The 24,952-nt window shown below is 38.2% G+C and overlaps 1 protein-coding gene across 3 annotated transcripts; it reads right to left on the bottom strand.

The window, feature by feature from the left end:
• Window positions 1-779: 779 nt before the first annotated feature.
• flot2a (flotillin 2a) lies at window positions 780-22,948 on the bottom strand. 3 transcript variants are annotated; one of them, XM_039649903.2, is made up of 11 exons: window positions 22,730-22,948; window positions 20,206-20,287; window positions 15,835-15,925; window positions 5,408-5,531; window positions 4,947-5,065; window positions 4,683-4,796; window positions 3,769-3,888; window positions 3,430-3,644; window positions 1,970-2,153; window positions 1,625-1,774; window positions 780-1,033 (listed from the first exon to the last, which is right to left on the bottom strand). In XM_039649903.2, the coding sequence occupies exons 1-11, from the start codon at window positions 22,776-22,778 to the stop codon at window positions 995-997; spliced, it is 1,287 nt and encodes a 428-aa protein (XP_039505837.1). In that variant the 5' UTR covers window positions 22,779-22,948; the 3' UTR covers window positions 780-994. The 3 variants fall into 3 exon arrangements, with proteins under 3 accessions (XP_039505837.1, XP_039505838.1, XP_088986294.1); XM_039649904.2 differs by lacking the exon at window positions 15,835-15,925 and adding an exon at window positions 16,499-16,589 and having other exon boundaries at window positions 22,730-22,930; XM_089130168.1 differs by lacking the exons at window positions 20,206-20,287; window positions 22,730-22,948 and adding an exon at window positions 16,499-16,518.
• Window positions 22,949-24,952: the final 2,004 nt, after the last annotated feature.

Here is a 24,952-nt window from a genome sequence, read left to right as displayed (position 1 = left end):
TCTAAACTTGTAGATTCTGTACTGTCAGTTTGACTGAAGACAAGGTTTATAATATCTTACTTTCAGCTCATGGAAGAGGACTAAAGCTTTATCGTCTGCATAAACAGTGGGTTGAGGTAACTTTTCTGTGATTTTCTGCGATGAAAAAATTAAAGATACCTTCCTATATCCTGCTGATTCAGCATGCTTGGCCTATGCTTGGCATCTTGGTAAAAATGCACTTGGACCACATTTTAACATCCAAAAATAAGCAAAACATTATCAAAGAATATACATATGGAAATGATAATGAATCACATGGAGTAGTTCCACATGAAGGACTACATGGTGAACATGTGACCTGACCTATAGAACCCTAAAGCACATTTTTTAAAAAGCAACAGAACGATCATTCATGTCCACTATAAAAAAAATATGAAATTACTTAATGATTGAACTGTACAAAAAGATGTACATCTAAAGGTGTCGGTTAGATCAAATAAAAGTCAGTCCTTCTCCTTCGTGCGTCACTATTTGACCTGAACAGCAAAGTCTTCACAATGACCCAGTTGATCAATCCACTAAACATGCTGTAACAATCCTAATGGCTCTTCTACACTATACGTCTATATATTTTCATAAACTGCATAAATGTTACTGTGATTACAATCTTAGCCACCCATCAAAATGGCAATACATACTTTAACTTCTAAACAACTACTTACACATAGAGCTGCCCACAAGCACATTTTATGAAATCGTTGTGTGATTAACAAAATAATCTTTTTTGAGGTATGTCGTTTAAACAGGAAAAAATGTCAAATAAACAGACAGAAAAGGATATAAGTGATAAAACAAGAGCACACGCAGAGAATCTGGTCCTGAAGAGGTAAGGCACCAGGGGTCTAAAACAACAAAATCTTCAATTTCCTCATTTTAAAAAGAAAAGAGCTTTGTTTCTTTTCAAGGCAATCGATGTGGGAGTGTTGGAAAGGCAGCAGAGTGAAAGAGGAGTTCAAGCTTGAGGGCTGATCATTTTCTGCAGCAATGGGATCTGTAGAAAAACACGTTTATGTTTATACTGACAAAACACATCATATATTTTACTTATTCATTCACTCATTCTGTTTCGTGTCTGCAAAAAGTGATCAGGCTTTAGCCTTTAGCTCTTACAGTTACTGCAAAAGCTACACACATATTAGGCAAATTATAAATGTTCAAAAGTTTGGGGTCAGTAAAATAAATATATATATATATATATATATTTTTTTTTTTTTCAAATAAATGTTATTTTAATCTTTATATTCAAATAAGAATCCTGTAAAAATGCATCACAGTTTCTACAAATATAATAAGCAACTGTTTTCAACATTAGTAATAATAAGAAATGTTTCTTGAGCAGCAAATCAGTATATTATAATGATTTCTGAAGGATCAAGTGCCTATGAAGACTGGAGTAATGATGCTGAAAATTCAGCATTGCCATCATAGGAATACATTACATTTTAATAGAAATCAATCATTTTAAACTGCAATAATATTTTACAATATTACTGCATTATGGATCAAATAAAAGCAGCCTTTATTTGAAAAACATTTTTTTAAATCTTAAAAACAGTAGTATACATGAAATATTTGTATTCACCTTGGACAGATCCACCCCTGTGAGGGCGTTGACAGAAACAGGCAGTTCAGCCAACAGACGATTGACTTCCCCAGTGACACGGCCACCGTCACCGCTCAGGATCACAATCTCATTGGTACGGGCCAAGGGTGCGGACACCTTTTCAGCAATCTGTGATGGTACAAATTCAGCCACTGACATGTTAAGACAGTATTTAAGAGGATCATCTTTCAATAAAGACTTATTTAATAAGATATTAAATATTAGTAGTATTGGTCAGGTCTAAAAAAGAAAGAAAGCATAAAAAGTTGGAAAATATAGCTGTAATTTAATCCCATATATTTCTTTCATCAGACTTCTACACACCTTTGGCAGAGCCTCCAGGACGAGGGCGATCTTTGCAGCGTCCCCGTACTCCTGATAGGCCTCAGCTTTGAGCCTCATGCTTTCTGCTTCAGCTTTACCCACAGCCTCGATGGAGCCGGCCTCTGCTTCTCCAATACGCTTGATCTTCTCCGCATCAGCCTGTGCCGTCAACACCTTCTTCATCCTGACAGAGAGGAGCAGAAGTCAGATTGACTTCCTGAAGCCTCTGTTCTTCCCTTTCTTATCTGATTTACATGGATGGAATTCCCTTAAGGCCCTGATATACTTCAAGTGAAATCGAAGAATGAACTGGTATGAAGTCATTTCGAACAAAATCAAGCCAAAACAAAGTTTGCTTTGCGGATCGAACGTTTACTTTGTGTGGTAAACTCTTTTGAACTAACATTGGTAGATAGTTAGGCTTTGTGGCTCTGCCTTACTTAACATGGAAATTTTCCCAAGTTCATTTCTTCTGTTCAGTCCGTCAAGGTCAGACGTAAGTTAAAAGACACTGGAGAGCTGCCTTGAAGCAAAAAATTGAAGTTGTAATTCTAACTGACACTATTTCTCATGATTAATAATATAGAGCTGCTTGCTTTAAAGCAATCTATTGTAAAAAGTGCTTTAAAAATAAAATTGACACGACTCTTTGGAGTGTTGAATTGCAGATTGTACAAACATATCCACATCGCTATGATTAGAGGATTTCTTAACTGCTCTATTCTTACCAGTTACTTTGTTGTGCGTTTATTTTGTTATTGAGAGAAAAGCGCATATGTGCTGGTTACGTTCGTGAGACAGCTGATTAGCACTCTTGTCATTGACCGCAAAACATCACCAACCCGTCAATCGCGGTCGACAAGTCGATCTTGGAAGCATTTTAAGTCGATCGCGAATAGTTTTCAAAATCAGAGAAAAAAAGCCTATTGTGTGTAGTAAATGGTGTCTAACAGCTCATATTTAGCCAGATAAACTTTTACTACCCTGTTAGAAAACATTTATATTTGCATAGTTTCATGTGGTTCTTCTCCCTCGTTGTATTATGGGTTTGCTATGTGGGGAGAAATGTGCTTGTTACGTTTGTGAGACAATCTGCTGATTACTATTATTATATTATTAAATTATATATTAAAAACCTTGATCCTCACCTGACTATAGCTTTGTAAACTTTATCCATGATGTGGTTTATAATAGACTGTGATACAGAAACTTGGCTTACTCTGGCTACTCTCTGCTGTCTCAGACAACAATATGTTTGTCCCGTTTAAGCCACCATAGCTTCTTCGAAAGCATGGGTGAGCAGTGGGCTGAGACATTAGTGCAACTCGCAACTGAACCGCTAGATGTCGCTAAAAAATACACACTGCACCTTTAAATAAGGACAACCACATCTTTCAGCTTTAACAGTCTCCTTTTCTTTTCCTGCAACTCACTAATTCCCTCTCATTTCTTTTACTCACTTCATTGCTTCTGCGAGCTGCTCCATCTTGTAGGCTTCAGCCTCAGCTGGTCTCCTCACGGTGGCGATCAGCTCTTTATCTGTCCTGAGGATCTCCTTTTCCTCAATGGTGATCTGCTTCTTTCTCTGAACCACCTCGATCTCAATCTCCTCCAGTCGGATCTTCTGCTGCTCCTTGGCTGCCTGAAGCTCATAGGCCAATTGCGCCTCAGCTTTCTGATAGAAAGAATGATTATATTTGGGAGTTGTTTTTGGGTGTCTACAAACCTTTGGCCATATATTGATTGCCTAGATTGATCTGAAAATTACCGGAGGAATAACTTTTTAAATAGCTTTATACCTTTGTGTTCACTTCTTGATTGAAGGCAGCCTTCTGCATCTCCAGCTCTCTCTTTGAGTCGGCCATTTTTGTATCTGCTTGGAATTTCACATCCATCATTTCCTTTTTACATTCTGCTTCCTGTAACAAGAGAATACAAGAGTACGGAAAAAAAAACCATTTCACACCACTCACTCTTTCAATTTCATGCTTACATCCTACCACTATATAAGAATAGGACACAATTTGATGCCCCATTAATATTTTTGCCATCTGTTGAATTGATATTTTATCAACTGCAGTAAAAACTATTTTCAATTATTAATTTATTTTAAATATTTTTTGGTGTATTTATTTAGCAATAATAAACTTCAAACCAACATTCGCTCTTAAATAGCCAGCCCCTTGTCCATTTTGGCTTTATTTGCAACCCATTCTGCAGTACTTTTGATTTTCTAAATTTTGTCATTTCATTTTGAAGTCATCGCACATAAAAATTATAATATAATTGCCAAAAATAGTTATTATATATTATTTAAAATAACTGTTTTCTATTCTATACCGACATCTTAGTGGCTACAGTATGGTATTACAGATTATTTTGTTTTATTTTTAACTTGACATGTACAAGGAAAAAAATTAATAAAATGGAAATGTTTCTTCAACAGGAAAATAGAGAATGCAAATGCTTCTTTAGGTTGGACGTCGAGTCCTTCGATAAAGAAAGTGTTTTCATTGCTGGAAGGCACAGTTTGCACTGTACAACTTTAAAAACAAAATAGCAGCAGAATTTCCAAAAGAAATTAAAGCATTTTTACCCGTGGGCAGCATCGTATCTAGCAGCAGTGATTCAATCTGTGTCTGAGAGGGAGGGAGGGGGAGAAAGAGAGGCCCTTTTTTGTACACTGGTCTTAGAAAGTGAATCTTTAGCTCACCCTGATTCCAGCATCTCTCTCTGCTTCGGCCACGCCAATATCGGCATCTCTCTGAACAGCAGCAGTCTGGGATTTCCCCAAGGAGCTCAAATATTCCACCTTATCATAGACATCCTAATAGAAGAAAACAGACAAGATTATAAGTGGGTTTGAAAGACATTGACTGATTGCTGTTAAAAACAGCATCAAATTTAAAAGCAAAGTAAAACAAAAACTCTCTCTCTCTATATATATATATATATATAAATATTAAAGCAAGAGCACCTTAATAGTAAAGCTTAGGATCTCAATACCCATCCTGCCAACATCAGGTGCCGCCACCTCCCTCACCAGCTTGGCAAACTGATCTCTATCCTGGTAGATCTGCTCCACAGTCAGAGTCCCTATGGACACAAGCAAATTAGGTCAGTAAGAATGCGAGTTTCCGTTTCCGTACTCCTCCGTCTTCAAGGAAATTGATCAAAGGCTACACTATGTACGGTATCATACAAAGGACGTATCAATTTTTCAAATGCACTCCAAGAACACAAGGAACAAGGAGAGTAAGGTTTGAGACTACAACTAAATAATACATAAACGTCCCAAATGATCTGTTTAAAGATTTATGCTGCTCATCTGGCAAGAGCTTGAATCTAACACTAACTGTGCACCCGTTCTAAATTCTTCACAGTGAGGATAAGAGTGCGCTCTATTGGAGATAGACACAAGTGTCCAGCATCACTCACCCAGAATAGAGCGCAGATGACCTTCCAGCGTCTGTAGAATGACACTTTTTATCTCTGCCACTGTCTTGCCCAAGAACTGTTCACAGGCATAACCCAGCAGCTCTTTGTCGGTCATGACCTTCACCTGATAGCAGAACACGTACAGTTATGGTCTAATACTTACACACACGGGATCACAGCATGATATTGACACCTAGAGCTTGATAAAAATGTATGTCAGGATAGAATATTTCAGCATCCAAACAGTCATTTTATATATATATTATTTAATCAACTGTTTTGACCCATCTAAAAAAGGCTATTTTTCAGGTATGAGGGACAGACATTAACCAATAAGCACAACCAAATCCGCTGGATGCTGTAAAATAGTGTATAACTGAGGTTGTGGTTAATTGTGGGGCATGCATCAATCCGTATTTATGCCACTGAATTGACACTTTGATCAGAATGTAAAAGAATCGTGTGTTTATGCTTAAAGAATATAAGGGTGGGTTGCACCAATAAGGATTAAATTAAGAAAAGGTTAGAGGGAAGCAAGGATTTGATGATCTAGGTAGAAATACCAGTTAACCCATGTTGTTTTTCTTAATATTTTGTGACTTTTTCTCATTTAGGCTCATGAACAGGCGTAAAAAGTTTCAACACGCTGATAATGACACAATTTCTATTGCATTTGAGATATTCGTGGGTCAATTTGACCAACATATTTTAATGTTTTAAGGCAACTGTAAAGACCCAAAATAAGATATCTTGGTTATTTCAAGTTATTTTAGATTTTCACTGCCCTATGAAGCTAAAAGGGAGCTTTTATCACTTGTTTCAATGAGGAAAACAATATTTTGCCAGCCACAGATGGTAAAAAATAGCTATCATTTCTTTTTTCAAGCTATCTTAAATACCATTTAACCACTATTTAATTGTTTTTCTTGATATTTGTGACTTTCACATTTAGGGTCATGAACATGCATGCAACGTTTCAACATGCCAATGTGTAGTGAAATGTGCATACATAAATTGTTATATGGTCTTGTTGTTCGAGGGTCAATTTGAGGCAGCTATTCAAAAGCAAATGTATACACAAAATAACAACATTTCTTTGTTGTATGTCAGAGCTCTTCAACTGCAGCCCTGAAAGTGCCAGTGTCTTGCTGAGTTTAACAACTTTTTTTATTTTCAAAGTTTGTGAAAACAAAAATGTTTCACCTGTTAACTGTCAGTCCACTTTTTGAGCATAGACAACTTAATTGTTATAAGTCTAGAATACTTTGAAGCACAGATTTAGGTTTGGCATCTTTTACAAGGAAAACGTCAGATTATTGTACAAGGTTACAGTTATGAAAAGTTATAGAGGTTAAAGTTTATGAACATTTTATGAAAAACGAGAGTCAGGGCATCCTTATTTTATTTTAACCTCATCACCTGTAAATTTAAAGCTAACATAATCTCTAATTAAGAATTAAATCTGAGTTTAAAGTTATGGAGCAACAGGATTAAAGTTAATCTATTTTAAATATAAACTAAATCCTGGATCAAAACAATGGCTTAAATTTAAACCTGCTTATTTTAAAATGGTTTAAAGTTTGGTCTAACATAATTATTAGATAAATCTTGATTTGATCTAGATGTAACCTTAATCCTTATTGGTGCAACCCACCATTAATGTCTAATTACATTTCTGCAGCGGGAAGGGCTGGGCAATATATTGAGCATTTGTAATATGTTTGTGATTTATCACTTACAAAAATGTAAAATTAATAAAAGCAATATTGTGATCATTACTATGACTTTTTATCACACACACACACACACTTGAAATTATTCAACCCCCACAGGTTTATTGGCAAAATTTGCAATGAACAAATCAAACAAAATAAATTGAAATAGCTCAACACAACAAATGTTTTAAGAGGTTTCAACAGAAAATGCTTTTTCAAAAGAAAAAATTCAACAGAAAATGCTTATAATGACTTCTGCAGTCTCAAAATTATTCAAGCCCTTCATAGCAACCGTCTTTAGTACTAAGTAGAACGTCCTTTTCCTGATATGACCTGCTGCAAACAAGATAGCTTCTGGCAGCGTTTCTGAGGAATCTTAGCCCATTCCTCATGAGCAATGGCCTTCAGCTCAGTAATATACCTGGGTTTGCGTGCTGCAAATCTCACCAGATACTTTCTATGGGGTTTAAGTCAGGTGACTGTGATGGCCACAATAGCATTTTCCAGGACTTTTTCTGAAACCAAGCCTTGGTGGAATTTGAGGCATGCTTGGGATCATTGCCCTGTTGTAAGGTCAAATGACGACCAAGCATCAGCTTCCTCACTGACACCATTACGTTTTATCCTAGGATTCCCAGATACTTCAATAAAACCATCTTGCCTTCCACAGGTTTCCAGTAATAGAGGATGCAAAGCAACATCAGAGCTTCACCAAGCCCCACCATGGCACGCTAAACTGTCGACACCCACAGTGTTCTATTCAGCTTATGCTTCATTCTTTTCCTCCAGACAATCCGCTGATCCATAGGGCCGAAAAGTTCCAGTTGCGTTTCAGTGCTCCAAAGAACAGAATCCCAAAACTTCTGTGGTTTATTTGTCTGCTTTTGAGCAAATTGGATCGACTTTTCTTGTGCTTTGGGTCAGTAGTGGTTTACGTCATGGAGTTCTGGCATGCGTTTAGTTCTGTGCAGCTGAAAACTCAGAGCCTGTTGCCAACAAGTCTTGCTGAAGGTCTTTTGCAGTCACTCGAGAGTTTTTCTGAACTTGCCTCAGAAATCTGTTTGCAGCCGTTGATAGCTTCCTTTTACAGCCCCGTCCAGGTAGTGTAACCATTATTTCTTTAACTTTGAAATTGCAAACTATGCTTCCAACGGTGTCTCTTGGGAAAATTTAACCCCCTTTCACACAGAGATTCCAGAAAATACACAGATAATGTGACCCGGCATTTGTCCCGGGATTGTTTGATTTCGGTTCATTCACACTGCCAGTGATTTGCCGGGATCTGTAAGTGCGTTCACACACAATCCACAAAGATCCCAGAAAGACACGACGTCAGGATGAGATGTGTAACGTACGAGTCGAAAACATGTACACGCGCATAGCCTTCCACAAAGCTGGTGAACGATCTCAGCTTCAGCACGGATAGTGAGGAGCTCCTGGTCTCTGCTTCGTTCCAGTTTGCAGACATTTGTTCGTCCTTTCTTTGTTGATAATGAACATAAACTTTCTTCTAAGAGGAACAGAGTCGCGCGATGGCACAAGCGTCATCACTATGACACATCCCTTACGGCATTGGTCCTGGCTTTTGTTTACACAGCGTGCGTTCCGGGACTGATCCCGGCAATGTTACTAGGTTCCCGTTATCAATCCCGGGTCGCGTTTGCGTTCACACAGAAGGCGTTCTGGCAATTTCCCAGCAATTTCTCGGGATCAGCGCACTGTGTGAAAGGGGCTAGAGTGTCTTTGCTGTCTTTTTGAATCCTGTTCCTTGTTTGTGAAGGGCGATGAAATCTTCACTTACCTTTTCTTCTTCTTGTTCTTCTTATTCTTTTGACTTAGCCATATTTCTAACTTGCAGTCAATCGTGAGGTGAACAAACCTAGCCAGTCCAGATATTTCATGTTCTAGCTCATGCACACCTGGTGCAACTAATGAAGCCCTTGATTAGTTGCATAAGGTGTGCTTGAGATAACACCTTTTTTGCAGATTTGTGCAGTTGTGAGGGATTCTACTCCAGAGGGTGAATCATTTTGAACCTGCAAAAGTCATTAAAAGTTGCATTTTCAGTTAAATTTGGGGAAACCACTTGAAACATCTGTTGTGTCGAGAATGATATTTTAATTACTTTTGTTTGATTTGTTCATTGCAAACAGCTGAAAGTCTGAACATTTTGGCAATCAACCTGACTTGAATAATTTCGATTACAACTCTATATATATTATGAATACAAGATATACAGTACATTATCAAAAAGGCTATGATTACATTTTTTTTATCAATATAGCCCAGCCCTAGTGTGAATTAACAGACCTTATATTCAATGTACAGGGTAGCAAAACCAAACTTGGTATAAATGTATTTTTTTGTTTGTTTTTTTGGGTAACACTCAAAAATGGCCATGCAAAACATAAAAAAAATAAAATAATGTCAGGAATTAATTGCAAGACATTTTAAATGCAAACATTGTGCAGACTCATACAGCCCACTACGTTGTGTAAACTCAAGGCCTGGACTTGCCCCTTCACCTAAAACTGTAAGTTATAGGTCGAGGAGAGACACTTTAAAACAATCTCCTTCCATGACTGTGAAAGAAAGCAGAATGAACTCATGCTGCAGAATGAGAGTGGGAGTTTTTGTGGGTTTAATATTCCGGGTAGAAGCCATCCCTCTGTACTGAACTATAACCAGGTTCCCATGTAAACATCAAAACTTTTTCTCAGAGCTGAAAAAAAATCTGCATGTGGCCTGGTTATTGCAGCAGTATATGATTATGAAAGAAGCTGATTTCAGTGCAGTCAATGGTTAACTTCAACCAACACTGGTAGGAGCGTGTTTGTGCATCCTCCCCATAGTCGAGCAGTCATCAAACAGGTGGCATTTTACAAGCAGTGCAATACAGGGCAACATGCAGCCACAAATGTGGGTAGGAGAAAACATTAATCACACGCTGAATCTCAAATGACTCCATTTTACAGGTGTAATGCCCTGTGAAAATGGCATCAGGTAATGCGGTGATCAGCAACCATATTTCCACATACTGACATTTCATTTTCAGAGTAATCAGATTGATTGTCTGTTCACACAACAAACATTTTCTGAATGAACAGCTGTTAATGCGTCTTATGGAAGCTAGTTTTCGCTACAGAATAAAACATTTTAAAAGATAACTGCTTTTTATCTCAGATTTGCGAGTTTAAATTAGAATTGTGAGATGTACACTCACAATTGCATGTTATAATGTCAGAATTGAAAGATAGGCTATAAACTCGCAATTCTGATTTTAAGAAAAAGTTATCGAAAATCTGAATAAATTTTTCCCCAATTGCGACTTTGTATGTAACAATTCTGAGAAAGAGTGTCAGAATTGTGAGATAGTCACAATTACCCTGTTTATTTTTTAACCGATGCTTATTTTTCACGCGATACGCAAGCGTGTTGGAAGCGTTTCCAGACAAAATAGAATAGGAAAAGATGTTTATAATGTTATTTTGTACACAAATACATATTAATTACATTTTGATGGTTGAAACTCTAGGTTGACATATTCAGATGTAAATATAATCTAATAATAAATAATGATCAATTTTTAAGTATTTCACATGTCAATACAGAAGGAAATATTCTGTAGTCTATTTTGCCATCAATACTGGTGACAGTGTCTTTATCAGTAGGTTTTATATTTATGCTCAACATGAAGTATAGGGCTTCCACAATACGTCCTCCCTATATGTCACCTAGCAGCAGCAGCGCCACTTCAGACACGTTTCTGGTGTGCAGACACAGAAAACGCGACGCAACCGCCACGCAGCTGACACTCAACAGAAACGCCATGTTAGAGCATTAGTCATTAGAGCAGCTTTGTTTCAATAAAAGCTGTTTTTGGCCTAACAGGGAAGTTTTGAAACTTACAGGATAACGATTTCTTACGTCAAAAGATCAAGGAAATGTTGATGTATTAATTCATGATCCCTTTAATGCAAACTGACAAATAGCATGCAAAAACCGATACGAATTTTCATGGAAAACATTTTTGTTTGTGTGAACAGGCCTTGGTATGTGGAATATGTGTTTAAGTGGAAAAGGTCATTTTTATTAAGTTTAGATGATTTTTGAGTCTAAGTGGAGTTATCTCAGAATCAGCGGTCATTAGGAGGTCAGACATGTAAATAAAAAACGGTCAATAACAATGGAGTGTTGTAGCATTCGCAGTCAACAGGGGGAGCCGTGCTGTAAAAAGCATTCAAATGAAGGCTGTGTGCACTGAACCCCACTAAAACAAACTAAACCACTCGTGGTGTGGTCATGGGAAACCACAGCATAAACTCAAAGGGAGGAACTCATGCAACACAGTGAAAATGAAAGTAGGGCAAGGCTGAAAACATGTCCTTGGATTAAAGAAGAATTCCTCTTCTTTACATGCGTGTTTTTGTTGTTAAGAAAACAAAGTTATCTATCCTCTGGGCCTATCCATGTCTGCTGCTAACATGTAATGGGAAACAGACAGGAGGATATAGCAGAGGACTGGGAGGTCAACGGATATGTGGATCCCTTCAATAGTTCAACATATGCAAGGCCTCTATTTACAAAACACACAAGACAAACTTTTCAAAATATGTCTACAATTAGAGGAGGTATAACATGCAGTGCTAACCACTGTATTACATACTTCTTATTAAATAACCTTCACTGTTACGTTACAAGGGAAAAATGTAATCATACAGTCTCTGTATGGAGAGAGCTTGAGCTCAAGTCTCTATGGAGACTGAATGGTGGAATGTCTTGTTTAAGTTCCTCATCCAATCAAATGTGACCACCAGACAAAAAAGCTCTGTAAAATGCCTCGGTGTTACAAAGCTCTCATTGTTCACAGAAACACCAGGATAAGACCAAGTAATCACAGAGAGAATATAACATGTAAAGAAAAAAATGTGGCTTTGAAACTGAATGAAAGATTTTGCAGTACAGGTATTGCCACATGCTGTTGTAACTGTAGTGGAATGAGTATTTCCTCTATGAAGTTGGGTTTTCAAAAAAATAGAGACATGATCATGAGGGTAAACATGTGACTTCAGTTAAGCACTGCAAGTTTTGGCACACTGACAACCAAGAAGAAAAATAGAAATAAAAGAAAACAAATCAGCATTCATTTGGTCCGTTTGAGAAAAGTTTTTAGGTGCTCTTAAAAAGAAAGTAGACTATAACGACATGAAGGTCACAGAACGTGGGAACATGCAGGCTCTGTTCTAAAACCTTGCGGTCTGCCTTTGCAGATGGCATTTTAAAACATCATAGATGCATTCTCGACATGGTTTCAAAATATGAGAAGATTAGGCAACTCTTTTTGGCCAAATTCTACCTCTTTTGTAAAGAAAGAAGCAGGGGCTACAAATGAAAAAATAAATAAATAAAATCAATCGGTTCACTCCGAGTAGAATCAATATTTTAACGTTTTTGTTTTTGCATTCCTCATTAAACACTATCGTTCGGAAAATGGTTTAATTAAAAAAATATATTTGATATACTGCCCGATATATTTGGGCACCGTATAATCCTATCTTTCTCATCTCATGCGGTTCCCTTTTCATATAGTCAACATAGATGAAATTATTTATAAAAAAATAACGTTATTTAAACATAAATGTATAAATGTATATTTAAGTTTTTGAAGCTATATTTAACTGTCACAGAGCTCTGCTTTGCTCACATGCTCTGGTGCGAAGCCTATACATGCATGTGTGCGTGCATGTGGGGGATGGGTAGCCTGACTTCGTCATACTCATATTCTAGAGAGAATATGAGTTTGAAACTCCTCCGTTGGGCTTTGATTATGAGACGTGTTGTAACTGAACCAGGAAAAAAAAAAACTCTGCACTCAATTGGATAGTCGGTTGGACCTATAACCAATCAGAGCAACGCAGTAAGTCAACTCCTTAGCATAGCCCAGTTTTCAAATACAGAACGTAGCCTAACTTTATATATTTTAGATGTTAAATAACGAGTGTTACTTCTTTTACTTACTTCTCCATGAGTGCCACCAAAGGAGAAACCACAACGACCACAGGCTTTTCATTACATCCCATCTTCTTAACGACCGTCAGAGCCAGCTGATAAGTTACACTTTTGCAGAATCATGTGGGAAGGACGCCAAAAATATCTTTCCGATCGACAAATGCCTTGATTGCAGTTTTCTGTTTGTCTGTTAAAATTAATGCGATGTCGTTTTATTTTACAACAGACGCGACAGCGGAATCTATACATCTCAATTCTCCAGCTGCGGTCATCTTCGACAAGCGCTCTTTGATATCGTGATGATTACGTCCCTGCAGATCACCTGTCCATCATCGTATAAAGCCCACCCTGGCAATTTGATTGGCCCGATCATTTTTTGACTGATCATAATTACTCCTCAACGGATCGAGTCCAGACCGAACTTCCCGACCAAAAAATGTTGTGGGCGGAGTTCGGGCTGGCATCCAGACTAGGGGATGGGTGTAATTTTCAACTAATATTCTAATAATACCCAGCGATCTTCAAAAACTATATTTCAAATAAACGTTTCTGTTCAGAACGATTAAAAATGATTTTGTTTTCCTATTTGTTCCTGTTAAAATTTCGTTGGTTACTGGTTTTCATACCTTGAACCGGTTCAGTGCCTTGGAAAAAAGACAATCCCACATTCTACTCAGATGAGCCCAGAGGACAACATTTTTTTTTTATTTTTTTTTATAATGAGAAGACATGTTAAGCTTAGGGGTTCAACAAAGTCCGATTTTTTTTTAAGTCGACATTAATGTGATTAAAGTCGAGTCAACCTGAACCTGAAACTCAAGGCGGGTTGCACAATCTGCACAGATATGCGCGCTACTGTCTGCATGCGAGTATGTTACAATGCAGCAGAGCATTAGTTTAGAACGGCGATTAACTTATGTTTACAGTAAGCCGTTTAAAATGTGCATTCACCCGATCAGTTTTGAGCATCCAGATGGTATAAAGCATCAAACGTATGGTGGAGCGTTGACAGACTATGATTTTATTGTAATTTTAGCTGTTGGAAACTACGCGTAAAACTTCAAAGTTTTCATATCCTGTTGCACCCTCTATAGGCCATGTTCAGCGACTAGTCGACGTAAAGCTTAAAGTCCCTGTAAAGGTAATTCAACAAAAAAATTCTAAACACATTATAAATGTTACAAATGTATTGCTAAAACATATTACAAAGACTGTGAACTGTGAAGTTCTGAAATACTGTACGGAGTTAGACCGTTAAACAGTTTTTCACCCTTGCTATTTTTTACGGATTTTTTGGGCGGGGCTAAAACAGGGCTCGATGACGCACTGGAGCCCAAGAGCTCGTGGACACGTCCAAACTTGATGAAGCATGTTGGCTGATCCATAGACAGGGGCTGATCTCCCCCCTAACAATAGAGCACATTTGCATTCGCCGCTCAATCGCGAGTTACTGTCAGTACTATTAGTTACTACAGTCTACAGTTTGCTAGCTTGCTATGCCTTTGACAAGGAAATACATAGGCTACTACCTGGATGCGATCATGTACAAAACAGATCGGTGTCTTTATTTAAATTTCCTAAAAGCGATCACATCAAGAAGAGGTGGATTGATTTTGTGTAGAGCCAACCTTGATGAAGAGCTGAGGATCACCGGCAGCAACACCCGCCTCTGTAGTGATCATTTTACACAGGATCGTTTTATAAACTTTCCTCAGAGACAACTGGCATTCACTGATAATCCGACGCTGCTGGTGAACGGGGCCGAAACGACTATCTTCCGCCTCAGCGTTCATCCTCCCGTTCCGAGAGCAGTTTCACCTAATATCACCGTCGACAGCTTTCCCGCGAGTGGGCGTGTTTTCAGCGCAGCCAGCCAACACGCCCCCAGCATTTGAGAAAAGAGATAACTGCTGATTTTTTCAAGATTTTGATAGCTTATTTTATGTACTTGCCGGCTTTTTTATCATTCAAATTTGGCTGGGTGGCTATTATCACATTTTTCTGTGGTATGACAGACTCAGAAGACATACTTAATTTTGACTTTACAGGGACTTTAAACACCATGGCAGAGCATTTAAGTCAACTAGTCTTTGCAACCTCTAGAAAAGCTATGATATAAAGACCTATTATATGTTAAAAGTTCAAAGAGGATGTGAACAGCTTCGAGTAGAACCATAAGGTAATTACGATACGAGTAGCATGTATGACATGCCAATTTAAAACTCTATTGAAATCAACTGTAAGTCAAGTTTCCCATGTACATTGCACTAGTCACTCACTGTTTCGATTAGGTTACTGCCCACTGCCTATGACAGCAGTATAAAGCAAGATATCTCACTGGACTTTGAAACAGAGCCATTGATTTTTCTACGTAACAGATAAAATTAATTCACAGCATAAAGAGGTGAGTTTTTTCCCCCAAATAGATTGTTTTTAAAAAAAAAAAAACAGCAGTAAATTAACTAAATCTCTGATTGACCGAACAACAGTTCATCATGTTCAGCACAAATCGGTGACCTTCAGTCTGATGAGAGATTGAGTAAGAGTAACACGTTCATTCCTGAGGGGGGTCAAATTTAGGGACCAGAAAAAGCAGCAATGGAATGAAAGGAAATTATGATAAAAGGGTATGGCTCTGAAATCAGTCTGGCAAACCTGAAAGAGTCATTTGGAGCTGAGGTTAGGTGAGGTAAGGTGGTTTACCTGTGCCACACCTGTGACAGTAATAGCTACCCCCTCCGCTGTCTCTACATCCTCACACTTGGGTTGCAGGGTCATAATCTCAAGGGTTATCCTGTGGAAAACGCAAAAAAGGAAACAAAACAAAAAAGTTGGCTATGAACTACGGGAAGAATGTCGAGCGGTGTGAAAATAGGAAGAACGTGGGGTAAAGAAAGACTTGAAGGTAGACAACACAAAATGAATCTGCAGGGTGAAAATACGAAGACACAACCACTTGGTCAGCACAAATCAGGCGTTTTGACCATGGGCTGTAATGGAACTGTCTGGATTCAGATTCCCAGCAACTCAAAGATTATTTCCCGACCCACAATATTCACAAAAGCCCATCTGATCTGTCCATCGTCATCCATTACAGACCCAACAGTCAGAACATGCTGACGTGAGCCATTAGTTACATGAGCCATGAGCGCGCTGCATAGCCAAACATCAGACAAGGATAGTGAGAGATGACTGGCTCTCCTACACTGCAGAGGAAGACCAACACAAGAGTGTGGAAGAGAGCATGAGAGCATGTGTATGTGTGTGATGCAGGAAATGGAACCAGGCCAATGTCCTTCATACCCAGAGCACCTAGAATATTTCTCATTGTCTCATTTGGTTTGCTTGTTTCATTCAGTGCGATTACCTGAGCGACCCCTGTCACCTCCAAGGGGACACCCTCCGAAGTTTCGATATTCTCACAGCGACAGAGGATGGTCATTATCTCCAGAGAGAGTCTATGTGGGAAGATGGGGAAAGGGGAGGGGAGGAGGAAGGGGAGGCAGGACAGCACAATATTGTCAGTGTGTTAACATATGTGAAAGGGGGAGGAGAGAGGTCAGGGTTCAAGGTTAGGGAGGATGGGCTCTGGTGTTGATTGCAGTTGAATCCAGACCATCAGGGAGCCACTGTCTGCTGCAGATGGAGAGATCTTCTGTATCATGTCATTTATCTTTGAAATCTCATCATTGAATCTGAATTAGGGCTGGATGATTACCCGAAAAGTAATTGAAACCGAAACACAGAGCCTATAACCACCGGCGTAATATTTTCACGTCGGTTATTTAGTTTTTTTTTTTAAATCCTATTAAAATTTACAGCCACTGTGTGTTAACGTACTTTCCCCTTAAAACATATTACCGCGTGTGTAGTCATGTGACTCCACCCCGTCCAGTCTGACTCTCAAACACAGAGTCAACTCAGCAACAGGAGCCACTAGTACCAAAGAAGCACGCATTGTCCGTCGTTTGGACGCATTTTGGCTTCAATAAAGCCGACTCCGAACAAACTCAAGTCAAATGCAAACACTAATTTATACATAGTCTTTCAGACTATAGCCTAATCGGGGCAAAATAATTCCTAAAAAAAAAAAAACCTCTTACTATAAAAACCTTAAAATGTAAATTCATACACAAAGCGTGAACCACGACAATGATTCAATTTTAATCACCGAAGCTGCAGGTTTACATGTGAAGGGTTCAGATGCAAAAGTCTCTAAATGCCATTTGAAATTTTCTTCTTTAATGATGATTTTTATCAAACTTGTATATTTAAGTTCAGTAATTTCACCTAAATAACAATTAATAGGTAATTATCATTGCAATTTAAGTGAAATTACTGAACTTAAATATACAAGTTTGATAAAAATCATCATTAAAGAAGAAAATTTCAAATGGTATTTAGAGGCTTTTGCATCTGAACTCTGACAAGCTAACTGACTGCGATGGAAAGAAGGTACCAGGTGGCATACTATTCTAGTGGACTGAGGCTAATATAGATCACCCCTAATATAACCCAAAACCATTTAACACGGGACAGTTCTCACTGTAAGAGACCATAGTCGAAGATTCATCTACAAAGTTAATGTACCAATATAGTTCAGTGTTCATGTGCAGCGAGTGTGGACCTCTCCTCAATGACCTATTTCTGTGTACTTCAAACCAATTTTTCAGCTGTTTTTGTCTCTTTGAAAAACTGTAGCTCTTTAATTGGATTAAAATGAAACAGGGCGTGTCTGAATGGGTAAAGTGGACAGGCATATGCACTAGGATCCCTCAACTGAATGTTTATTTCAGCCAATTTGATGCAGCAAGCCCTACATCTCTCTCAAGCTTTTAAAATTAGATCAATATAGCTTTCAGAGCTGCCAGCAAACTAGATTACTCCTTTCTTCATTAGGAAAGGAGGAGAGTAAGAGATATCCCACCCAGCCAAGCTATGCACTCAACTAAACAACAGCTGTGCCTGTGACCACTAAATACAGGACCCCTTTATAAATACACATTGTTACATTCTTTTTCTGACACTGTTCCACTGTTGACTCTATTATAAAAAATGATGAAATATAAATCTTCCTTTTAGCTGCAACATTTAAAAATCATAGCTGCATTTCCACCTTCAGACTCATCTCATCCCACTTTTATAGATAACCAATTTCCCCGCCTGTGTTCCCGCCCGTTTTGGTAAATCAAATAAGTTAGCGAAGTAGCGGTGTCTTTAGCTTGACACGATACTTTACCATACATCATATTCCAATTTAATGTACATGAGGATAGCATTTGAAGTAATAAATATATTAAATGAAGTTCCAAACATAGGTTCGGGAGGAGCCTAAACATTCAGTCCTATCAATCATCATTACGAGTGTACTATATAAGCAGCAGACACCACGTCATCCCATTGACAAATTCTTCCGGCAGCCCTCCTCCTCCAGTAAATTATCTCTATCCTCTTATGTGCAATTCCATCATAGGGGGGTTTTAACTCGGAGCTCAAGCCAAGCCTCAGGTTCGAGCCTCCTCCAAGGACAGCAAGCCAAGTTAGTTTACTATTGGGCAGGCGAACTACTAAATGTAGATTTCAATCTAGATGCAGACCGGAAATGTGATAAGTCTTGTGATCTGTATTTCCACAGAGTTGATATGGCTTAATAATCTTATGATCCCCAGCAGAGAGATACCAGAAACAGATCAGACGATCTGACACACACGGGTGAGTCCAGCGTGTAAAGGCAGGTTAGCTCGGCAAACACTTAAAAGAAATGAACAGGAGAGGAACATCAGAGAATGGTCAGGCTGGTTATTACAGATTGCACATGCATAATCTCAAAGTCAATAACGATTAAAAGATGGAACAAAAAAAAAAAATGGAAACATTCCAAAATGATAGTTTTCTGACATTTCTTTCATACATATGATGTGTGTTGTCCTCTTGCTAATGTTCTGATAGCTACAAGCACTGTGTATATTACACAATAAACAAAGCTCATGCTGAAAGACATATATGGGCTTTTCAGACTGTGCTTAACCCTGGGTTATCATATTTAGTTTACAACGTTTAGGGAAAAATCTAAATGTCAAACAGTGACAAAAAAAAGTTAAATAAAAAACTGTATCCTGGTCTAAAAATGTACATATAGTAATTAATCGGTCGTGCAGGAGTGGGACAAGCTGTTATTTAAACAGTTCATCCAATCAGTGATATTGATGCCGTAAATATGCAAATAGGAAAGTTAACCCAGGGTTAAACTCTCTAAAACCTGAATGGCCAGGAATAATTCCTAACCTAGGGCAAAGAATAAACAAAACTTAAAAAAAAAATGATAACCCAGGTTTCCTATAAACCGGAGTTAAAAAGGTTAAATGTGAGAAACCCTATTTTAGCACAACTTTAGTTCTGTTCTACAGATTTCGTAAAGACTACAGTACTATGTATTAATCAGCAGAGGCTGGGCCACTAATGATTATCTATTCGTAACCATTGAAGCAGAACTTCACTCTACGCTCTAGTATTGTTAGCGCTGTTTATTTTTCCAAACACTGGCCCTGGGTACTGAGGCCTTAATGAAGTGAGTTCATGTAAATGGAGGGGGTTGAGTTCTGATGTTTGTCTATAATGTTTTTTAGCTGCCTAGATGGATGACTATATCACTAAACATACATTTAAAAGGAAGTGTGCTCAACAGCCTAGATATCACATCACAGACTGGTAGTTTTACAATGCAGTGTGAGAACAGCTACCTACGATATTTCCTCTCTGAATCTAGTTACTTTAGTTACCATCAATGATTTTTACAGTATACATTAATTTGAAAGCGTTAAAATGTGAAAAACAAAAGGCGCAGATGTGTGCACTCCTGAGTTTCTTTACAGTGGACATATTATAGTCACAAGAGGTTATAATAGTCTAGCTAGAGAAACGTGAGCATGCTGTGACATGCGTCCTAATTCCCACTCAAGGGAAACTAAAAGGTACATAAATGGAGAAGTGTCATTCAGTCAGTGGTAGAATTATTGTTCGTGAGCCAATAAACACATAAAAACAGGAGTGAATGTGATGAATGGAGATTCTTACTTCTGTATGTCAGTAATAAGCCACCACGCCCAGGCCCAGCCGCCCACTGTATATTGCTTGTCATCAGAGCCACAGCAGCCACCTGAGAAAATTAACACAGGTATATTTAGAACAAATGCACATTTATCCCACAAACGCACATGCGTTTTATGTAGTCATTTGTAACATTCTAGCTTGGCATATCTTTTCATTGTAAAAATCTAAATCATTCCATTTCATTTCACAAGCTGTCAGTCAATCACCACTTTCACCACCAACAAATTTTATAAATCCCATACAAGCCTCACCAAACTGGTTTACAAACTGAACAACAACAACAACAACTTCATTAAAACCACTTAATGATGAATATCACTGGAAAGCTCCAACTCAGTCGAACCAAACCACTATGCTGGGTAAATGTTTACAGAAATCAGCTCAAGTCAATAATTAACCAAGACTAGATGCTCCAAAAAGAACATTTTGTGCACCAGTGCATATCAACAAGGATGTACCAAAAGAAAGAGTATTTAAATTGCTTGCTGGGGAGGGTACTCGGACGTCCACACACCCTGTCTGCGTGCACCGCAAGGACGGTGCGTGTACAATACTGAATGTGCGATTGACTTGAGCCAGCACTTGAAAACAAAATCCACTAGTAGTGCACACGCGCCGAGTGCATCTTTCCGTGCTCAAGGCCAAAAGATTATACTTTGAAAGGCTTGCACACTGTGCCCGATTTTACTGATACTGTATGTCAAATGATTTGTGTATTAAGTCCTAGAGTGTAAATGCAAAATAATAAACTTGTCTTTGTTGTTTAATTTATTATAGCTTTCAAATAAGTCACACAGTAATCCTCATGCTTTAAATTGGCCCTATCACTCCCTCTCTCCACCAATGTGTGTTAAGAGCACTGGTGCCGTTGTTCTGTGGCTGCCGTTGCATCATCCCAGTGGATGCTGCACACTGGTGATGGGTAAGGAGAGACCCCTGACATGATTGTAAAGTGCTTTAAAGAGCTACATAAATGCTAAATTGGATTTTTACACATCAATTTATTGATTTATAAGCATAAAATAGTTCTAAGCACTTTGTTTTATGATCTGTCCTGACAGTGGTTATTTTTTATTTCATGAATAAACAGAATAAGTTCATATTACAAACTATTCATTTGCATCTATTTTGCATTTATTGTCAGTGCCGGGCTTGGTGTGGATGGTTGTGTTCGTCCGCCACCACAAAAGACAATTTCTGACCCAGTGAAAACCCTAAATAATATGGAAAAGATATTTTTAAAGAGAAAAATCTTTAGGCCAATCATCTGTGCAAATATAGTTATCATTGGCTCAATCATGACGGGTCACCAGTGGTTCAGGCAGGGAGATAATCTAGGATCTATTACATTCAGCTGTTATAGTAACCAGGACATGTTGCCTAAAGGTTAAGTATCAATCTGGGATCCTAATGTAGTGTTTAGCATGTTATGTAGACAGTGGGGGCCTGTAAACTTTCGATATGTGAGGAAATTCCTCACAAATCTATGTATACTGTAGGTCTGCTCCCAGACTGGAAACTACTTCAGCAGATTCCCTGCTGGTCATTAGCTAGTGTGCAATCCTCAGCTGTTGCTAGAATCATTGCACAACTGAAGTCTCTGTCATGTGACTTTATTTCATAAACATGAGCAATTAGAAATACTGTTTAGGCAAGTTACGGAGAGAGGAAATGACTTTTCAGGAAAGCGTACAGTTAAAGAAAAATATAGTTTGCTGACAAACCTGAAACCACTTAACTAACTAATTTTATTATGATTAATTGGATATGTTTTATACTATAACATCAAAAGTGAAAAGTAACCCCTCCCCCCATAATTTTAATGGGAAATGTTTATAACTAACTACTAGATAGTAACGTACTTAATGTATCGGCCTATTGTTCTAGAAGCAGGAACAGGCTGAATAAATGTACAGTAAGCAGCATTTTTTTTCGCAAAATAAATGTATTAGTTTAAATCACTCGACTGTCTTGAGTGATGACATTAAAAATCGCCACAACAGCGAGAAAACGTAATACGTAAAAATTACGTAAAAAACTCATACAAAATACGATAGGGTATACTGCCGAGGCACAAATGCACAGCCAAAAATCACAATTCGTAAGTCGTGTGTTTAATCTAAACAAATAAATCGATATTTAAGACCAAGAGGACTATCAGCGAACAACGTGATCATTGCCCAAGCACGTCGAAATCAAATAGAACGGAGCACGAGTGAGACGCAACACGTCAACACTGAGATGTCTTTTATCATGCGCAACACAAACTACAATGCAACAAGCAAACACGAATATCTACACTCAACCCGACAGAAACGCTGGCGAAAATAAGCGTTAATTACTATTACAGTGTCGAATATCATACATTTACGATCATCAAACACGTGCCACGTTAGGTACAATTCGGATAAATATATAAAACAGTCAGATTATAAGAAAATGTATGGGGCATTGCTTTGAGAAGAAAAGAAGACAGTTTATATGTTACCTGATACCACCAAGGCTTCGTTTGGTCCTACCGTGTGGCAATTCCCCATTGTTCCTGCCTGGCGCCTTTAAAAAGCTTTTCAGAGTGTAAAATTGCTTCTTCTATCGAGGATGACGGAATAGCGCGATAAAAACAGTCAGATATGAAGGCACTCAGTGTAGTCTTGTGTACATCATATTCAAGATTTCTGCCTGCATGCAGTAGTCACGCCCTTTTCGAGATATGACGACTACTTTACAAAGTAAATCTGGGTTATTCCTCAACCTTCCAGTAGAGGGCGCCATAACATTTTAAATGAACCTAAACTCCATAGAAACATTTTATGCAAGAACGTCCAATATATATATATATATATATATATATATCAGAGCCCGTCTAACGGAGAGCCTTGGCACTTCCTATTAGCCCCGTTGTGTATCATCCTAGTTGCAGTTCCATTAGAATTCCACTGGAGGTGATCGCGGGCGAGAGCAGAATGAATGGGAGTCTATGGGGCTAAACGGCTAAAAGTGTCTCTTTCACCTGCTTGTCGTTAAATTAACATAGATTTTATTGTTGATTACGCAAGTTCAATATACATTATAGGCCAAAAGTCGAATGAACGAGTACTTATGTCCTTTTGATTTCTTACAGGTTAGGCTGTTGTTGGCTGGAACAAGCTAGCATTCTGCTGTTGTGTGACGTCATCACATTTTTGAACTGATTTTTACAACAGATAAGTGAACTTAAAAATGCAATTTTCAGCTGAGTGTATTATCTTAGCCCTCCCTTTTGAATGCAACTTTCAAATTATTTGACAAAAAATTGCATCTCGAGAAAAGTGGATTTATGGGGGTGAAACCCCATTGACTCCCATTCATTCTTCACTCGACCGCGAGCGCCCCCGCATGGACAGAGACCAGTTACTGCAGCCAGTCCAGAACCCGGAAGTAACCAGCCAGTGCCAATACTCTTCAATTAGACATTCTCTGTATATATATATATATATATATATATATATATATATATATTTAAATTTTGAAAGGGTTCGGCTTTGAAATTTAATTTAAATTCAAAAATTTAACGTTTAGGCCTACAACTGTTGTCCTTCAGCACCAGACAGGTCAGAGACAGTACAGATAGGCAACTTTGGACTGGAGTCCTTTGGAGTCAAATTTGCCCTGGATATTTTTGGACATCGTTTTTTAATTTTTTAATAAAGCATATCCATCCCCTTCCGGTCGACCACAATGGGACTAAAGCCCGTTTACGGACCTTATTCCAGTAGCAAATTGTATGATAGCAATGATGAGAGACAACAAATATTTTGTTAATATAAATATAAAAGGCGTCACATTACATTTTCTACCAATGAATGAAGCTAACTTTACCGAAGCTAACGTGTGTCTTTTTTTTCCATAGTCTTACGTTATAATCAAATAGTAACGTTACTCCGTCATGCCTGAGGGTTTTGTATACCAGACTGCACACATACGAACAACGGATCTGGCTCGTTGTTTTGGTTCCCGGGTAACTTAGCTAGTTCACTGAGCGATTTTCACTTTAACTAAATGTTACTCTTCTGTATTATGACATACAGCGATTTTCTTGACTTTCAGAATTATCTTTTAAACGGACAAACATCGCATGTGTAATTCGTGGCACAGTTCAGACGGAATAATTGACTACCATACATAATTTTTTTTTCGAAATAAGGTCCCATGGCATTAGCCGGAAGCGGAGGGGAGGGGGTCAAGGTCGGCTTTTACACCACCAAACATAAAAATATAAAATTGGTTACGTTTTTTGCCGCTATGCACATATGCTCATAGCTTTCTTTTACTGGCTCATAGTCAAAATCGACCACCATTCACTATCCCTACATTACTCCAGATTACTCAGATTCTGATGCTGTGTAATGATTTCCTATAGAAGGTATGCGCGTGACGTCACCGTCGGCCCAGAGTGCCTTCAGTTCCTCACAGTGAGTGGCAAAAAAACTGAGCGGCTGTATAAACTTGATCCCAGATCAAAGTAATAACTTATGTTGTTCATGAACATGTTTTTTTTCCAATGTTTTTTGGGCTGCCATAGACTTCAATACGGAAGAAGAAGAAGAAGAAGAAGAAGAAGAAGAAGAACAACAACAACAACAACGATTTCAACAGATGCCTACTATTGGGCCCCTGAAAATTAGTACAACAATATGTATGTGCATGTATATTCATACACAATCAAGTCAGT

This window comes from Pimephales promelas, chromosome 4 (assembly GCF_988280905.1).
Source record: "Pimephales promelas chromosome 4, fPimPro1.hap1.1, whole genome shotgun sequence".
NCBI lineage: Eukaryota > Metazoa > Chordata > Actinopteri > Cypriniformes > Leuciscidae > Pimephales > Pimephales promelas.
This window is presented reverse-complemented; position numbering and strand designations above follow the sequence as displayed.